The sequence below is a fragment of the Hydra vulgaris genome, chromosome 06 (assembly GCF_038396675.1).
Source record: "Hydra vulgaris chromosome 06, alternate assembly HydraT2T_AEP".
Taxonomy (NCBI): domain Eukaryota; kingdom Metazoa; phylum Cnidaria; class Hydrozoa; order Anthoathecata; family Hydridae; genus Hydra; species Hydra vulgaris.
Genome location: NC_088925.1, coordinates 18070001 through 18085331, shown reverse-complemented (window position 1 = coordinate 18085331; position 15331 = coordinate 18070001). Strand labels below are relative to the sequence as shown.

The 15331-nt window shown below is 26.9% G+C and overlaps 1 protein-coding gene across 6 annotated transcripts in view; it reads left to right on the top strand.

Annotated features, from left to right (window-relative positions):
• The window catches only part of LOC100209490 (peroxinectin A), an 88030-nt gene that overhangs the window by 46802 nt on the left and 25897 nt on the right, over positions 1-15331 (top strand). For all 6 annotated transcript variants that reach the window (XM_065799433.1, XM_065799437.1, XM_065799438.1 and 3 more), the window contains 7 exons: positions 152-247; positions 386-456; positions 4528-4687; positions 6181-6351; positions 8852-9027; positions 9890-10227; positions 14433-14656. In XM_065799433.1, the coding sequence (XP_065655505.1) occupies positions 152-247; positions 386-456; positions 4528-4687; positions 6181-6351; positions 8852-9027; positions 9890-10227; positions 14433-14656 (1236 nt within the window). The remainder of the gene's footprint in view (positions 1-151; positions 248-385; positions 457-4527; positions 4688-6180; positions 6352-8851; positions 9028-9889; positions 10228-14432; positions 14657-15331) is intronic.

Here is a 15331-nt window from a genome sequence, read left to right as displayed (position 1 = left end):
AATTATTGGTTTATTTAAATAATAAAGCAATCTTTGAGTAATTTACAGAACAATCGTTGAGCAAATGATTGAACAATCATTGTGCAAATGTCGAATAAATATTTAAGCATTATATATAAAACTTCATAAAATATAAATAACTCTTTCATAGTTTATAAATCATGATACAGACCATGCTGTTGCATTACCAAAATTTGATCTTCAAAGTTATGACAATCAAGTTTGGATGCCAATATCAATTCCAAAGGTTTAAGTATATTTTGATTTATTGCTTTATTATTGTTAATAAAAACTGTTCAATTATTATAATAGTTCTAAGTTATAATAACTTATAATTATAAATTGTAATGACTAATTTTACTGGTTGCCATATTTAATTTGTTAGGGAGATGTTCATTTTGATCCCTACAAAACTGGTCAAGAAACCATGCCATTTTTAAGAACACAATATGACAGGTATTGAATTTATTTATAATTGCTTCAGGGTTATTCCATATAAAATCACCTAGTTTTTCAAAAGTGCCCCAGGGTACCACCTCAAATTTGCTTCCAATTTTGACCACCCACAGCTTTTATGAAAAAAACACAATCTTGAAAATTTTAGCTTGATTGACCTAACCGTTCAAAAGTTATAATTAAATTAATATTGACCAAAATCGGAAAAATTTGAGTATCTAAAGCTTACAGTAGATTTTTCTATTTTTAACAGATCTTAACTTTTTAAATAAAATAGACATTCATCTAAAATTCTTAAGGGTAATAGTATTTCACCTAAGTTATCTATTTTTGCAGGTGTTTTTGACTGATTTTAAACAATTTTTGAGTTCTTGTACCTCAAAGTTGTTAAATAAGGCAATATTAGAAAAAATTTTGGAAACTTTAATGTGCTACTGTTCAATACCAACAGACAAGCTGAGTCAATTTTTTGTTACTTTCGCGTACTTAGAGTAAACACTTGGGGAAAAAATTAAAATTATGTGTTAAAAGTTATTTTAGCACTTGCGGCAGCCTGTTAAAATATCACTTTTTTTTAAAATTATGATAAATTATATTCACTTTGTAGGCATAGAAAGTAGCAGACAGTTAAAATAAATTATGAAACTTTTTTATGAAAGGTTCTATAAATAGACAACCACCAAAAAAAATTTAAAGACCTATACTCTATCTTATGACATGATTCTAGCCCTATGACTACAATCATGTCATAAGATAGGTATATATTTTTAATTTTGCATGTATTACATGTATATTACATGTTTAACGCTAGATTTTAATATTTTTAGATTAGTAAAAAATGTCAGAGAAATGTTGTAATTGAATAGTTTTAAATGAAAATTGTAATAAAATGTCATATTGTAGAATGGTAGGAAGAATAAGACTAAAATATACTGATATTGAAGTTTTTTATTCAAAGGATAGGATACACTTTCAAATCAAATGAGGAGATATGTCTTCACCATGAAAAAGCCTAAATTTCTAGATATGAAGCACTTCAAAAATACTGTTGTGATCCATTTAAAATCCGCAAGAAAAAAATTATTATGGGATTGTGTAAAGTCAACATATCAATAGCAAATCAACTTAAGGTCAAACCTAGTCAAAAAGTTTGTACTAACTGTATGAATGAATTCAAACTTACAGAAATTAGTCAAGATAAAGCTACTGAAGAAACATTTAGTTGTTCAGACCTTGATAAGACAGTTCTTAACAAGAATGTGTCTTTATTGGAAATGTCTTCATTCAAAAATCAAAGTAGACACACAAGTTAGGATATCGAAAGCAAAAAGCTAAAAAAATTGCAACAAGTATGACAAATCTAGTAGCATTGGGTATAGACTCAAAAGATAAAGTATCAGAAAAAGAGCAAAAATGTTTAAACTGTAATGATTTAGAAAAACTGTTAGATGCAATAAAAAATAAGTTTGAAGGAAGAAAAAGTTTGACTAACTCCTGATAGTTATTCAATTAAAAAAATTGCAAAATATTTTCAGTTTCAGAACATCTTGTTAAGAAAGCTCGAAAATTGAAAAATGAAAAAGGAATACTTGCTAAACCTGAGGCTAAGACAGCCTTTGGAAGATATTGTTAAACAAAAAGTCATTGAAATTTATGAATACGAAGAGTTCACATGACAATGTCCAGGAAAAAAAGACTTATGTAAAGAGTGTATAAATAATGTAAAAGTTCATAAACAAAAGCATTTAATATTAGTCTGATTAAAGGAACTTTATCTTATATTTAAGAAGTTTAAGAAGTTATATTCTTAACACAAAGTTGGATTCAGCAAGTTCTGTGAACTAACGCTGAAGTGGTGCATCACAGTTGACAGTTGTGGAAGTCACTCAGTTTGCGTATGTTCTTATCATCAAAATGCTAAGTTGATATGTGCTGCTTTACCTAAGGGCCATTTAATATATTGCAAAGATTTGATGAAAGTATGTGTTTGTAACATAGATAGTCGAAGCCTTACTTGGAAAATGTGTTTGAAAATAATGGTTTTGATTTTGATAATTAGATCACATACAAACATTGGTGTTAACTGACTGAACTGTACTTGTCATAGTCCAAACAAGCATTATTAAGTTTATTGAAACTCAAAGTAAATTTTGTATGACCTTTGTCACTTTATCAAAGAAGCACAATCATCCTTATCAGAGGCAAAAACACACTTGTCTTATTCTTATGGATTTTGCAGAGAACTATAGTTTTCTTGTGCAAGAGGGTTTTACTGGCAAGCTGATCAAGCTACCTTACATCCGTTTCCTGTTTATTACAAAGATTAAAAAAATCAACTTAAATGTGAATCCTATTGTACAATTTCTGATCATCTTTGCCATGACCAAACAACAGTTCATTGTTTTCTCATAAAGTTACTCCCTATGATCAAAATCAAACTACCCACATTCAATAAAGTAAAATACTTCAGCGATGGTGCTGTTTCACAGTACAAAAATTACAAATGTCTGTTAAACTTAATCTACCATGAAGATCACAATATAAATGCTGAGCATCACTTCTTTGCTACATCTCATGGCAAAAGTCCATGTAATGGAATAAGAGGAACTATAAAAAGAGAAGCAGCTAAAACAAGTCTACAAGCAGCAAATGTTAACCAGATTCTCATACCAAATGAGCTGTTTATATGGGCTGAAAAAAACATTAAAGGTGTTAACATATTTTACATTTCAAGTGATGATATCAATAACCATGAAACTTATTTCAACCTAAAGAAACAATATGAAAAGATGAGCACAGTCCCAGGCACAAGAAGCTATCACAGTTTTGTACCAGGTGGAGAGAAATTATTTTTACAGAGAATCTCTAGCGATACTATGATACCCATTTGCTGAATAATATTAACTTTGCAAAAAAAGGTCCTTCAAACTTTCAACCTGGTAAATACATTGCAAGCTTTTATGATGATGAATGGTGCATAGGGCTTGTGCTTGGAATTTGCAATGAAAACCAAGATGTTAATGCAAAATTCATGCATTGAAACAAATTAAATTTAAAATGGACTAATGATGCACAATCAAATCAGTGCTGGGTTCCATTTGAAAAAGTAATATGTCAAATAAGTGTTCCATCCATTAAGGGTAGAAGTGCTTGTGACTATAAACTTGCTAATAATGATTATGACAGTATTATGAGCTATGTAAATCAGAAATAAAGAAATTAGTGTACTTGTGTTTCAAGTGTATATACATTTCTTCTTTCAGCGTTTTTATTTTTTTGAAATATAATATATTTTGCGCTACTAGGTATCCTTTTAAACTAAAAAAGAATTGCTCTCAAATTGCTAAAATCATGTCATAAGATAGAGTATAGGTCTTTAAATTTTGGTGATTGTCTATATATAGAACCTTGCCAAAAAAAAGTTTCATAATTTATTTTAACTGTCAACATTACTTTCTATGCCTACAAAGTGAATGTAGTTTATCGTATTTTTTAAAAAAAGTGATTTTTAACAAGCTGCTGCATATGCTAAAATAACTTTCAACACATAATTTTAATTTTTTCTACTAGTGGTTACTCGAAGTACACGAAAGTAACAAAAAATTGACACAGCTTGTTTGTTGGTAATGAACTGTAGCACATTAAAGTTTCCAAAACTTTTTCTAATATTGCATTATTTAGCAACTTTAAGGTACAAGAACTCAAAAATTGTTTAAAATTAGTCAAAAACACTTACAAAAATAGATAGTTTGGGTGAAAAACTATTACCCTTTTCAGATCATTGTCTATTTTATTTAAGTTATGATCTGTTAAAAATAGAAAAAATCTACTGTAAGCTCCAGATACTCTAATTTTTCCGATTTTGGTCAATATTAATACAATTATAACTTTTGAACGGTTTGGTTAATCAAACTGAAATTTTGAGGTTTGTATTTTTTTTATAAATACTGTAGGTGGTCAAAATTTGAAGCGAATTTTAGGTGGTACCTTGGGGGCCATTAGGTGATTTGATATGGAATGACCCTTCACTAATCTTTAAATGTTATTAACTCATTTTACATTTATACTTAGATGTACAGGTATTTATCCTGGTAATAAAGAAAGAAAACAGCTGAATAACATAACTGCATACATTGACGGAAGCTTGATATATGGTTCAAGTTCAAGCCGTTGTGCTAGTTTGAGAGAATTTAAAGATGGAAAAATGAAATTGAAAAATAGTTTTCCTCCGGTAATTAATTCTTACCTTTAATTTAATCATTGTTTGATTTTGTTTTACAATTTTTTGTTTAATTTATTAAGAAGCGCTTTAATTGTCTCTTTTTTTCTTCTTCTTCTTAAAATCTCTATACTTGAAGACCATTTTAGTCTTTTGACATTTAATCCCATAAATAATCATATCTTTTTAACAACAAATATTAATAACATTTTATCTTAGTACTTTTAGTTGGTTAATAAACAGGATGGGATGTTTAATAGTTTTTCCCACCCGCCCCAGCGCTCTTAAGACTCCCCTCTCCCGTTTATTAATTTTTACTTGTTGTTAAAAAAATAATAACAGTAACTATACATATACATATATATATATATATATATATATATATATATATATATATAAATATACACACACTTTTAGTGTAATCAGGCTTTAAAAATTGTCAACCTTTAAAAAGTCTTGTAAAATTTGATTTGTCAAAAAAGTTTCTCACCTTTTTTTTTTATGTTAGTTCACCTCCCCAAGGCCATATATATATATATATATATATATATATATATATATATATATATATATATATATATATACACACACTTTTAGTGTAATCAGGCTTTAAAAATTGTCAACCTTTAAAAAGTCTCGTAAAATTTGATTTGTCAAAAAAGTTTCTCACCTTTTTTTTTTATGTTAATTCACCTCCCCAAGGCCATGAAAGCCACTACAGTCAAGGAGGTTATTTAAATTTCAATTTTGGAAAATGAGCAAAAAAATGCTAAAAGTTAATAGAAAGGAGTGGAGGTGGTATATTTGGCACCTTAGTATTATTTTTGTGATTGTTGTATACAAAAAATTAACTTGCTTTGCCATGCTTTTGGCATATTCTGATCAAGAATATAAAGATTGTTTCAGTGTTTACTTTACACTGCATAAATGCAACATAAATCATTTCAAAAAGGACCGAAGGTAAGCACAGTTAATTAAGTAAGCAACTTGTTGCCTTATTTTTATTTTATGTTTCTTAAGTTAAAATATCTTTTAACTCAAAATTTATCCGTGTAAATAAACAAATTATATAAATATATAAAACTATTTTAAAATATTGCTTTCTGTTAACTATTTAATGGATTTTCATGCATACCCATGTACCAGTTGTTTTACACATGAAATTTTATGAAAACAAATACATTTATTGTAAAATAACATCTAGGTTATGAAGTTGCAATTCATTTGCATCATAATGATTCACACAAAGATAGGTTTGCATCATTTGCATCATAATGATTTACACAAAAATAGATTTTTATCATAACAATTCACACAAAGATTTTCACATTTGCATCATTTGCATCATTACAGATCCAAAAAAAAAATACATGAGTCATTTAACTATATATTTCACACTGATTAGAATTGTTAAGTTTTATATTAATCAGAAATTATATACCATGTTATTTATAATCAACTAATGTTAATTGACAATTAATATTATCACAAATTTATATTCTTAGAAAAATGTTGATGGACTTCCAAATGATAATCCAACGGGTCGCCCATTTGATCAGTTGTATGTAACTGGTGATGTTCGTGCTAATGTTCAACCTGGTTTGATGGCTTTGCATACATTATTTTTGCGTGAACACAATCGACTTGCTCAAGCCTTTCAGTACAGAAATCCAATGGTAACAAAATATACTTTATCTTTCAATTTATTTTACAAATTTGTAAATGATCAAAATGTATTTATTTTGAAAATTTGTTTATCAAAATGATCAAAAGTGATTGTTTTTGTTTTTTGTATACTTTTTCATTGTTTTTTATTATGAATTTTTTTTAACATTCTATAATTTTTTAATATCGAGTTTATTGCTGGTGTTCCTACTGCTGCTGCTGCTGCTGCCTTCATTCATTTGTGCATGTTTGCACAGAACTAATGGCAATTATTACACTCGAGGTAATGGCAAGAAAGAGTCACAGCACTTTTTGAATAAGAAAATGTGAACAAAAGTTCACAATGCAAATATTTAACTTATGTAAACTTCAAACTATGTAATGATAAAACATAGCGGCAAAATCTAATTAATTTTGATTTATTTTTTTAGTATTTATTTGCTGTTTTATAAAGTTATTCTGTCCTTTGTTTATTAAATAGTTTTAAATATTGGCAGATTAGTGTGCCTTATTGGCCAAAGTGGTTAGTACTATATGAGTTCGTTTTTTTTTTATCTTTTCCAATATTTTAAAATACAAAACAAAACATTTTTAAAGTAATGATGTTATATACGTAACATATATAAAGATATTATATACTATAACAAACGAAAGAGAGAGAGCTTTTAAAAAAGTCTAAAATTTCAATATGCACCAAAACAGCATGATTGTCATCTTGATAACAAGTCATTTTTTTATAGGAAAAAAGATTTTACATTTGAATATTTATTTTCTTCAAAATTAATTAAGGGGGCGAGGGTGCAGATGGTCTGGAAAAAAAAAATAATGAAAACCTAATAGAAACTTAAGAAAAAAAATTTTAAGCCAGTACAAGTTTTTTTTTTGTAGAAATTTACAACTAGAAGTTATAAAGTATTGAACATTAATTTTTGAGTAATGCAATTGTGATGTAGGGTATCTTTTTTATTAATTCAAACAAAGCCTGATCTTTTTTCAAAAGAAGAAATACTATTTGTGTTGCTAGACTTTAGTTCTTTGAGAGCTTTAAACTGATCCTTATCTAAATTTGTAGAAATAGGCTTATGCATTTGATCATTAACATTTAAAATTTCATCAAATTTATGTCCCTAGGAGTGAGCATAAATGTTTTCTTACATTCTATAGTGTTAACAAAACAAAAAATTAAAAGAAAACCTTGAATTAATTTACAGCATCGACCATTAAATATTTAGTATCTAATGGAGATATATTAATGATTGTTTTTTTGCTGTACAAGTTAAGTCCATGTTCACAAGATATCCTAAACCTGTCATAATAAAATTTTTTTGTAATTTTTAGGACCATAGGTTTAAGACATCTTGCCCACAACTTGCAATTTTAACAATTACAACTTGCTGAAAAAAGTTTAAATTTGTTTAAACCTTTACAGTAAAAATACTATATAAAAAATCTTTTGAAAATTTCAAAAAATTAGCTTAATAGTTATTAACACATTTAATATTTAATTTTTTATCTATTTATTAACAGCGCGTTATTCACATTTAATAGTCTATGAAAACTTTTTTCTTAGAAAATTTGAGTACCTTTTCATTACTTTTTAAAAGATTTTTGTATTTATGAAACAATAAAAGCCTTTAATGTAAGTATTCAAATGCAGCAGTGACATACAAATACAGCTGTAAGGTCCAACACGCTAACTATATTTGTGACAGTGTTAATAAAGGAGGTCTGAGCATTCTCATTAAATGCTCTTGTGTGGTGTGACAAGACTATCAGGTCTTCTTGGAGCGCCTTAATAACCAGATTTTTAAAAAAAGTTAATTTGGCAGTAATTTCTTGAACCAGAAATTTGATAATATTGCAAATTTTCTTTTAATGTTACAATCAAATTTTTTGTGTTATGTCATTTGTCTGATAATTGTCAAATAAACTAGTATTATTTTGTATTGTTAGTAATATTTTGTCTGATAAATATCAAATATTTATCAGACAAAATGAGCAGCCGTGGCGCAGCAGTAGCGCACTTGCCTCAGAAACAAAGGATTTGTGGTTCAAACCCCACCTCTAGTCAAGTTTTGCAACATCGGTTAGGAAAGAAGTATGAACTTCCAATTAAGTACTCATCCGCGGTGCTCTGTGATGATCTTGGGGGACCTAAATAAAATTGAAAAAATAATAATTTTTATGTTATATATAAACCGTAATCCCTTTTTTTTCAAATTCTTTATTTTGGTGTAAATACTTTTCTTGTATACCATACAAATTGATATTTACAACATACAAATTAATAAAAATAGTTTATAATGGTGTATCAATAAATAGCGGTTATTTGAATAAAAATTTATTTCACTAAGTTCTCTTCATAGAGTTAAAAAAAATTTTGTACTTATATATAATATATAACAAAAACAAGTTTATTATTCTATTAAAAAATAACTTTTGCTTTTCTATTAAATATTGACTATTCATAACTATGTTTACATTAAACTTGATTTAATTCTGCATAAATAGGCATCAGATGAAGAAATATTTCAGTATGCACGACGTATCGTTATTGCAGAACTCCAATCAGTAACATACAGGGAATATTTACCTGCAATATTGGGCAATGCTTTACCTGCATACAATGGTTACAATGATACAGTTAATTCAGGGATTTTTAATGAGTTTGCAACTGCTGCTTTTAGGTAGTTTTTAGCATCATTTTTACTTTAGGACAATTCAATTTAATTGTTCCTCATGCTTTTCAAAATTTATTTAGTTTTTAAGATGTTTTCAAAATTTTATTTATGTATAATGCTTATGAACAGTTGGTTGATCTTAGACTTAGTATCAAAATAATTTAAAAAATAAGTAAATTTATTATAGTTTAAAAAAATTTATTATAGTTTAAAAAAATTTTATTACTCAAAACATAACATAAAATTTTAATTTTTATGCTTGAAACATTTTCTTGAGCATCATGACATCATGACATCTATGACATCATGACATAAAGTCATGATGAGCATCTAGACATAAAGTCATTTTATTCAGTTTTATTTGGATGCAAATAATTTTGATCAGTTTTATTTAGATGCAGTATGCAAATTAAACACAAATTTTAGTTTCTTTGCATTTCTTAGTGATTTCTTGACACATTCTGAAAATTACTACATGTAGATAAAGTTGGGATTCAGATCTTCAATAAAAATTTATTTTGAATATATTTACTTTATTTATTTTATAATTTATTTATAGTTAAATCTTCAATAAAAATTTATTTTGACTGTATTTATTTTATAATTTATTTGACAATATAATAATCTTTTTAAAATCAATAAAGAAATGCTGCAACATGCAGCATTTCTTTATTGATTTTAAAAAGATTATTATATTGTCAAAAAAATCTTTATTGATTTTTATCAATAAAGAAATGTCGCATGCTTGCCACCATTTTTGCAATCAACAATGATTTTCTAACAGTTACAATAACAAATTATTTTTAGAAGAAACATGCACTATTGTTTTTGTGATTATTATGTGTATTTTTTTGTTTTTTATATTAAGATTTGGTCACAGTCAAGTAAATTCTTTGATATTTCGACTTAAACCAAATGGAACCCCAATAAATGAAGGGCATGCTTTTTTGCGTGAAATGTACTTTAGACCTCATCGTCTTGAACGAGAGGGAGGCATTGATCCTTTATTACGTGGAGCAGTATATTTTAGAGCTCAAGAAGTTGATTTACTAATTGTGGATGAGATGCGCAACAAGTTGTTTCCAAGCTCAGCTGCAGCTACTGGCACACAAACTGGTTTTGACCTTGCTTCAATAAACATTCAACGAGGTAGAGATCATGGATTAGCTGATTTTAATACAGTTCGAAAGTACCTCGGTCTGCAAGGTAAATAATCTTATTTTCTTCTTGCTTTTTCAATTTCCAAAAACCAATGATATTAATTCTGCTTGTTAAAACTTAAATCTACATTAATACAAGACAAGGTTAGATATAATGGTTTTTGTTTTAATAGTTTAAGAAAATTAAAAAAGAGTTTTTTTTCTTTCTTATCATTCTTCATTTTAAGTTATAAGTAATAAATAACTTTATTAATTTCTTAACAAAAATGAAAACGACTTCAGAATTACTATAATAAACAAAATGTACAAAACAATATACATTAATGGTTGGGAACCTTTTTTAACCTAAGAGCCATAACGGCTAAAAAAAATTCAAAATGAAGAGCCACAAAAATACAATATTTTAAATTTTTTTTTATAAAATCATAAAATGAAATTCACATATTATATTAAAAAGATAGAAAGAGCTATAGTTAATAACAATTATCATTAGTGAAATGAAGTTTAATGTGATTTCTGGATTTGAACTTTTTTTGATAATTTGGTTAAATTTGGCTGATATTTCGTTGAATGCAACTGTAGTTGAGCCTGCGTACTTTTATCTGTTAACCGACTTTGGTATTTATTTTTAATAAAGTTCATTGATGAAAAAAGTTGTTCACAATTATACATTGAACTAAAAATGGTTAATAGACCAAAAGCAAGTTTTTTAGAATTTATATAAGTATTTGGCAGTGAAGTCCATTGGAATATAATATCCTGTGGCGTATCTTTCATATTTTTTTTATAGATGGCGATATGTGCAAGCATTGCTTCAAATTTATCAGCCCAGATACTTTTATTCCGAATCTCGACAAGCTCTAAATGTAAGTCTGCAATATTTATTTCAGGAAATTGCATTTTAATGGCAGCATTACAAACTTTAATGTTTCCTGATATTTCCTGAAATCATGAAATCTGCTTGCAAATTGGTGAACAATTGTAGTCATTATCTCAAAAAATTGTTTACAATCAACTTTTTCTGCTTCTGAAATTATTTTCATCCTGAAGTTTTGTAAATTATTAAAATATATAAATTGGTCTCCTGAAATATTGTCTAAAAATAACTGTAATTTTTGTTCAAAAGTAATCAGTTTATACAGTAACCTGGCAGATTTCCTTTTCCTTGCATCTTCAGATTAAGTTTATTAAAATGTTCTGTCATATCAAACAAAAAGTAAAAATTCTGCAGCCATTCTGAATTCTTTAATAGTTTGCAATGTTCTTCATTATAATTTTTAACAGCTAAAAATTCAGTTATTTCACTTAAGTATACAGAAAATCGTTTTAAAGTTTTTCCTCTTGACAACCAATGTACAGCTGTGAATGTAACTAGTTCTTTATGTATAAAATCCATTTCTTCTAACAATGCTGTAAAGACTCTGTAATTTAACGATTTTGCTCGGATGAAATTTACTATGGGCACAATGACTTCCATTACATTTTTCAGCTGTGGTATTGCTCCTAAAAGTTTTGAAACCAAAACTTCCTGATGTAAGATACAATGAAATGAAATAATTTTATGAGAAAAATGACTGGAAAATAGTTTGATAAAGCCTTTGTTTTTTGCAATCATAGCAGGTGCTCCATCAGTTGCAACGGATACTATACACTCAATGTTTATATTTTTTGTTTCCAAACATTTCAAAACTGATTCTGCGATATCTTCCCCTCTTATTTGTCCCTTCATAGGCAACAATTCAGAAGTTCCTCTTGTACACCAGAAGCTGTTAAGTATTTGACCATTATGCAACATTGAGATATATCAGTGACATCTACAGATTCATCAATAGTTCGAGACAAAAATTCAGCCATTTTAATATCTTCTATTTTTATGTTTGAAACCTTATCTGCAATATTCAAAATTCATTCCTTCACGGTTCTAGCCGAGAGTGGTATATCTTTAATCTTTGATAGTATTAAATCTTTGTTTTTAAAATCATTACATAGAATTCCAGAAACAGTATACATGCAATCCTTCAAAAACTCACCATCTGTAAATAGTTTACCAGCTTTTGCAATTTGCAATGATAATGCAAAGCTTGCTTCAGTTGTGGTCGATCCGGAATGAATATAATTTGAAAAGCAATTTTATTGAATTAATTGTTTTCTTTGCAATTCATTAATAGCTTTTTTTCTGCGTTCACCTTCGGGATATTTTTGGGCAAATTCTTTATGTTTTCCTTCAAAATATTGTTCAACATTGCTTGATTTATTATTCTGAAGTTTCACAGAACATATTAAACATAGAGGATTACCATCACTTTCTATAACTGCATATTTTTCAGTCCATAGTTTTTTAAATCTTCTATTTTCATCTGCAACTTTTCTTTTTTTGGTGCTCATTATGATCTACCAGTTTTAATGCGTTAAAAAAAGATTTAAAAATATAATTGAATACTAAAGCTAAAATAAATGATAATTATCTTACCTTAATCTTAATATGTCTTAATATATTGAAAAAGCTAAAATTAAATTACAATTACGAAATATATTTGAATAGTTGAAAGTCAAAATAAATAATAATTAAAATAAGTTTGTTATATATAATATAAACTCGAATAATTGTTCAAATATATTTTTGCTTTTGTACTTTGCATTCAAAGCACCATCGCATCAATGATATATTTCTTTTTCATTTTTGAAAAAAATTGGCAAATAAGCATATAGTACATAAAAATATGTGCAAAAAAATTTCAAAAATGATTAGTTTTCTCCTTCATTTTTGAAAAATTGGAAAAAATAGACACATAAAAGAATAGTGCATAAAAATATATGAAAAACTAGAAAACATAGAGACAAAAAATAGTGCATAAATATATGGGGGAGGGGGGGGGAATAAGTAATTTTCTTATTCATTTTTGTAAAAAATTTTTCTAGAAAATACAAAAGTAAAAACAAAAAGAAGTTAAAATTTTTAATGTTGTAAATCTATATGAGAGCCACATTTCTTCAACAAAAGAGCTGCAGGTTCCCGACTACTCAGTAATTATTTGACTACTCAGTTTTTACTCAGTAATTGCTCAGCTTTACGTGAATAAATACTTAAGGAAAATTGTTAAAATTTTTATTCACGTAAAGCTGACCAATCACCCGACCTATTAAGTTCATCAATAAAATTAGTTTTTTTTCCTGATAAAGTTGGAAATGGTGTCACTATTGTTTATCCATTATTTTAATGCTTCTTTAATATGAATTTAATAATTTGGACTAATGAATAAAATATTTAGTCTCCATAGCGATTTCATTACTTTTTATTGCACTTTTGCTTTTATGACTTCTCTTAAATTTTGGCATATTTTATCCAATTTTACATTTACATAAAATTATAACAAGTTTTTTTATTAAAAATTTTTTGTTGATAAAAGGGTTTTGAAATAAGGATTTTCTTTATTGAGTCAGGATTAGAACTTATTACTTTTTTTTAAAAGTATTCCTCAGCAATATGGCTTGTGTATTTAGAGTCAGTTTTCTTGAAAGATAAATGATTAAATTGACCAATTTAAGTTTTTTCAATTTCAAAATAAATATTTATAATTGCATGCTTTTTTTTATTTTATATTATTCACCTCCCAAAGGCCAAGAGCACCACTACAGTCCAGTCTACTTTTTTATAGTTACAGCCCACACTAAATTTTTTAACTCCAAAACATGCACCTTGACAAACAAGACTGCTGCACGGAGAAACAACTTGAGCATGATGCTACCATTTTTTATGTATATAAAAATACTTAAAAGATTTTACATGGAAATACTTTAGTTACTTACAAACATTTAACTTTTTGGTTATCAACTTTTAAGAATTTTCACCCAGTGCATTGAGTATGTAAACAAATAAATTATTAAATTAATTACTAAAGATATGTAGGTTAGGTGTCCTAAATGTTATCTAGTCAAATGCATGTCTTTAATTATTTTTTATTTTATGTGGAAAAAAAATATTTTTATAGCAATAAGATGTTTTTGGATTTTTTAAATCTGTTCAATGTAAAACAGCAGAGTAATTTAGATGTGTGGCAAAGTTGAAATATAGAGGTGGGTTTGAACTCTATATTAAAAAAATGATTTTTTAATGCAGTAGAACCAGATTTTTTATTCTTAGTTAAAACAAAGTTTTAAGAAAATATGTTTACTGTGAAAACTTTTGCATATTTTATTCTTTCATTAAAATTTTTATTTCATTTTTATTTAAAACACAACTTTTTGTTAAAGCGTACAAGACTTTTGAAGAGATAACATCTGATAGGGATGTTGCAGAGAAGTTAAAATCATTATATCAAAGTGTTGACAATATTGATTTGTGGGTTGGAGGCCTCGCTGAAGACCATGTTCCAAGATCTGAGTTGGGAGAGACTTTTCTTAAGATTATTTTAGAACAGTTTCTAAGAATTAGAGATGGAGATCGATTTTGGTACGAAAGGATTCTAACAAAAGAAGTATGCAATATATTACTTAATATTCTGTATATTTAATATATATGTATACATATGTATAATAATGTGTATATATATATATATATATATATATATATATATATATATATATATATATATATATATATATATATATATATATATATATATATATATATATATATATATATGTAAATTATGTTAGTGTATTTTACAAATAGAGTGCTCAATGTTCTTAAAGAACAAAGCAATAATAAATTAGTAAAAAACACTTATCTAACTTTTATCTTCGACTTGAAGTTTCACCATTGCTGGATCATCAGGAAGAGTTACTAAATCTCAAAAAAAAATTCAATTTATAGAAAAAAATATTTTATAGGAAGTTATAAATTATTATAAAAAATTTTTAATTACTATGTTTTTTTGTTAACGGGAAGTTACAGAAAGTAATTATGAAATAATTTTCTTTAGAATGAATTAGTTTAATTTGGTCATTTGTTTTTATAATTTTTTAAGAGGTATTTATTTTCGTGCCTACATTTAGAAATTAGTTCAGATTTTTTATTTAATAAATTTTCTTGATTTAAATGAGTAATTATTTCAAATTTTTCTTGCAAACATAGCATACATTTTTTGGAAATGTTATTATAGGCAGGGGCAGATTTTAGAATAGACCATTGTAAATTAAAGTTTTTATTT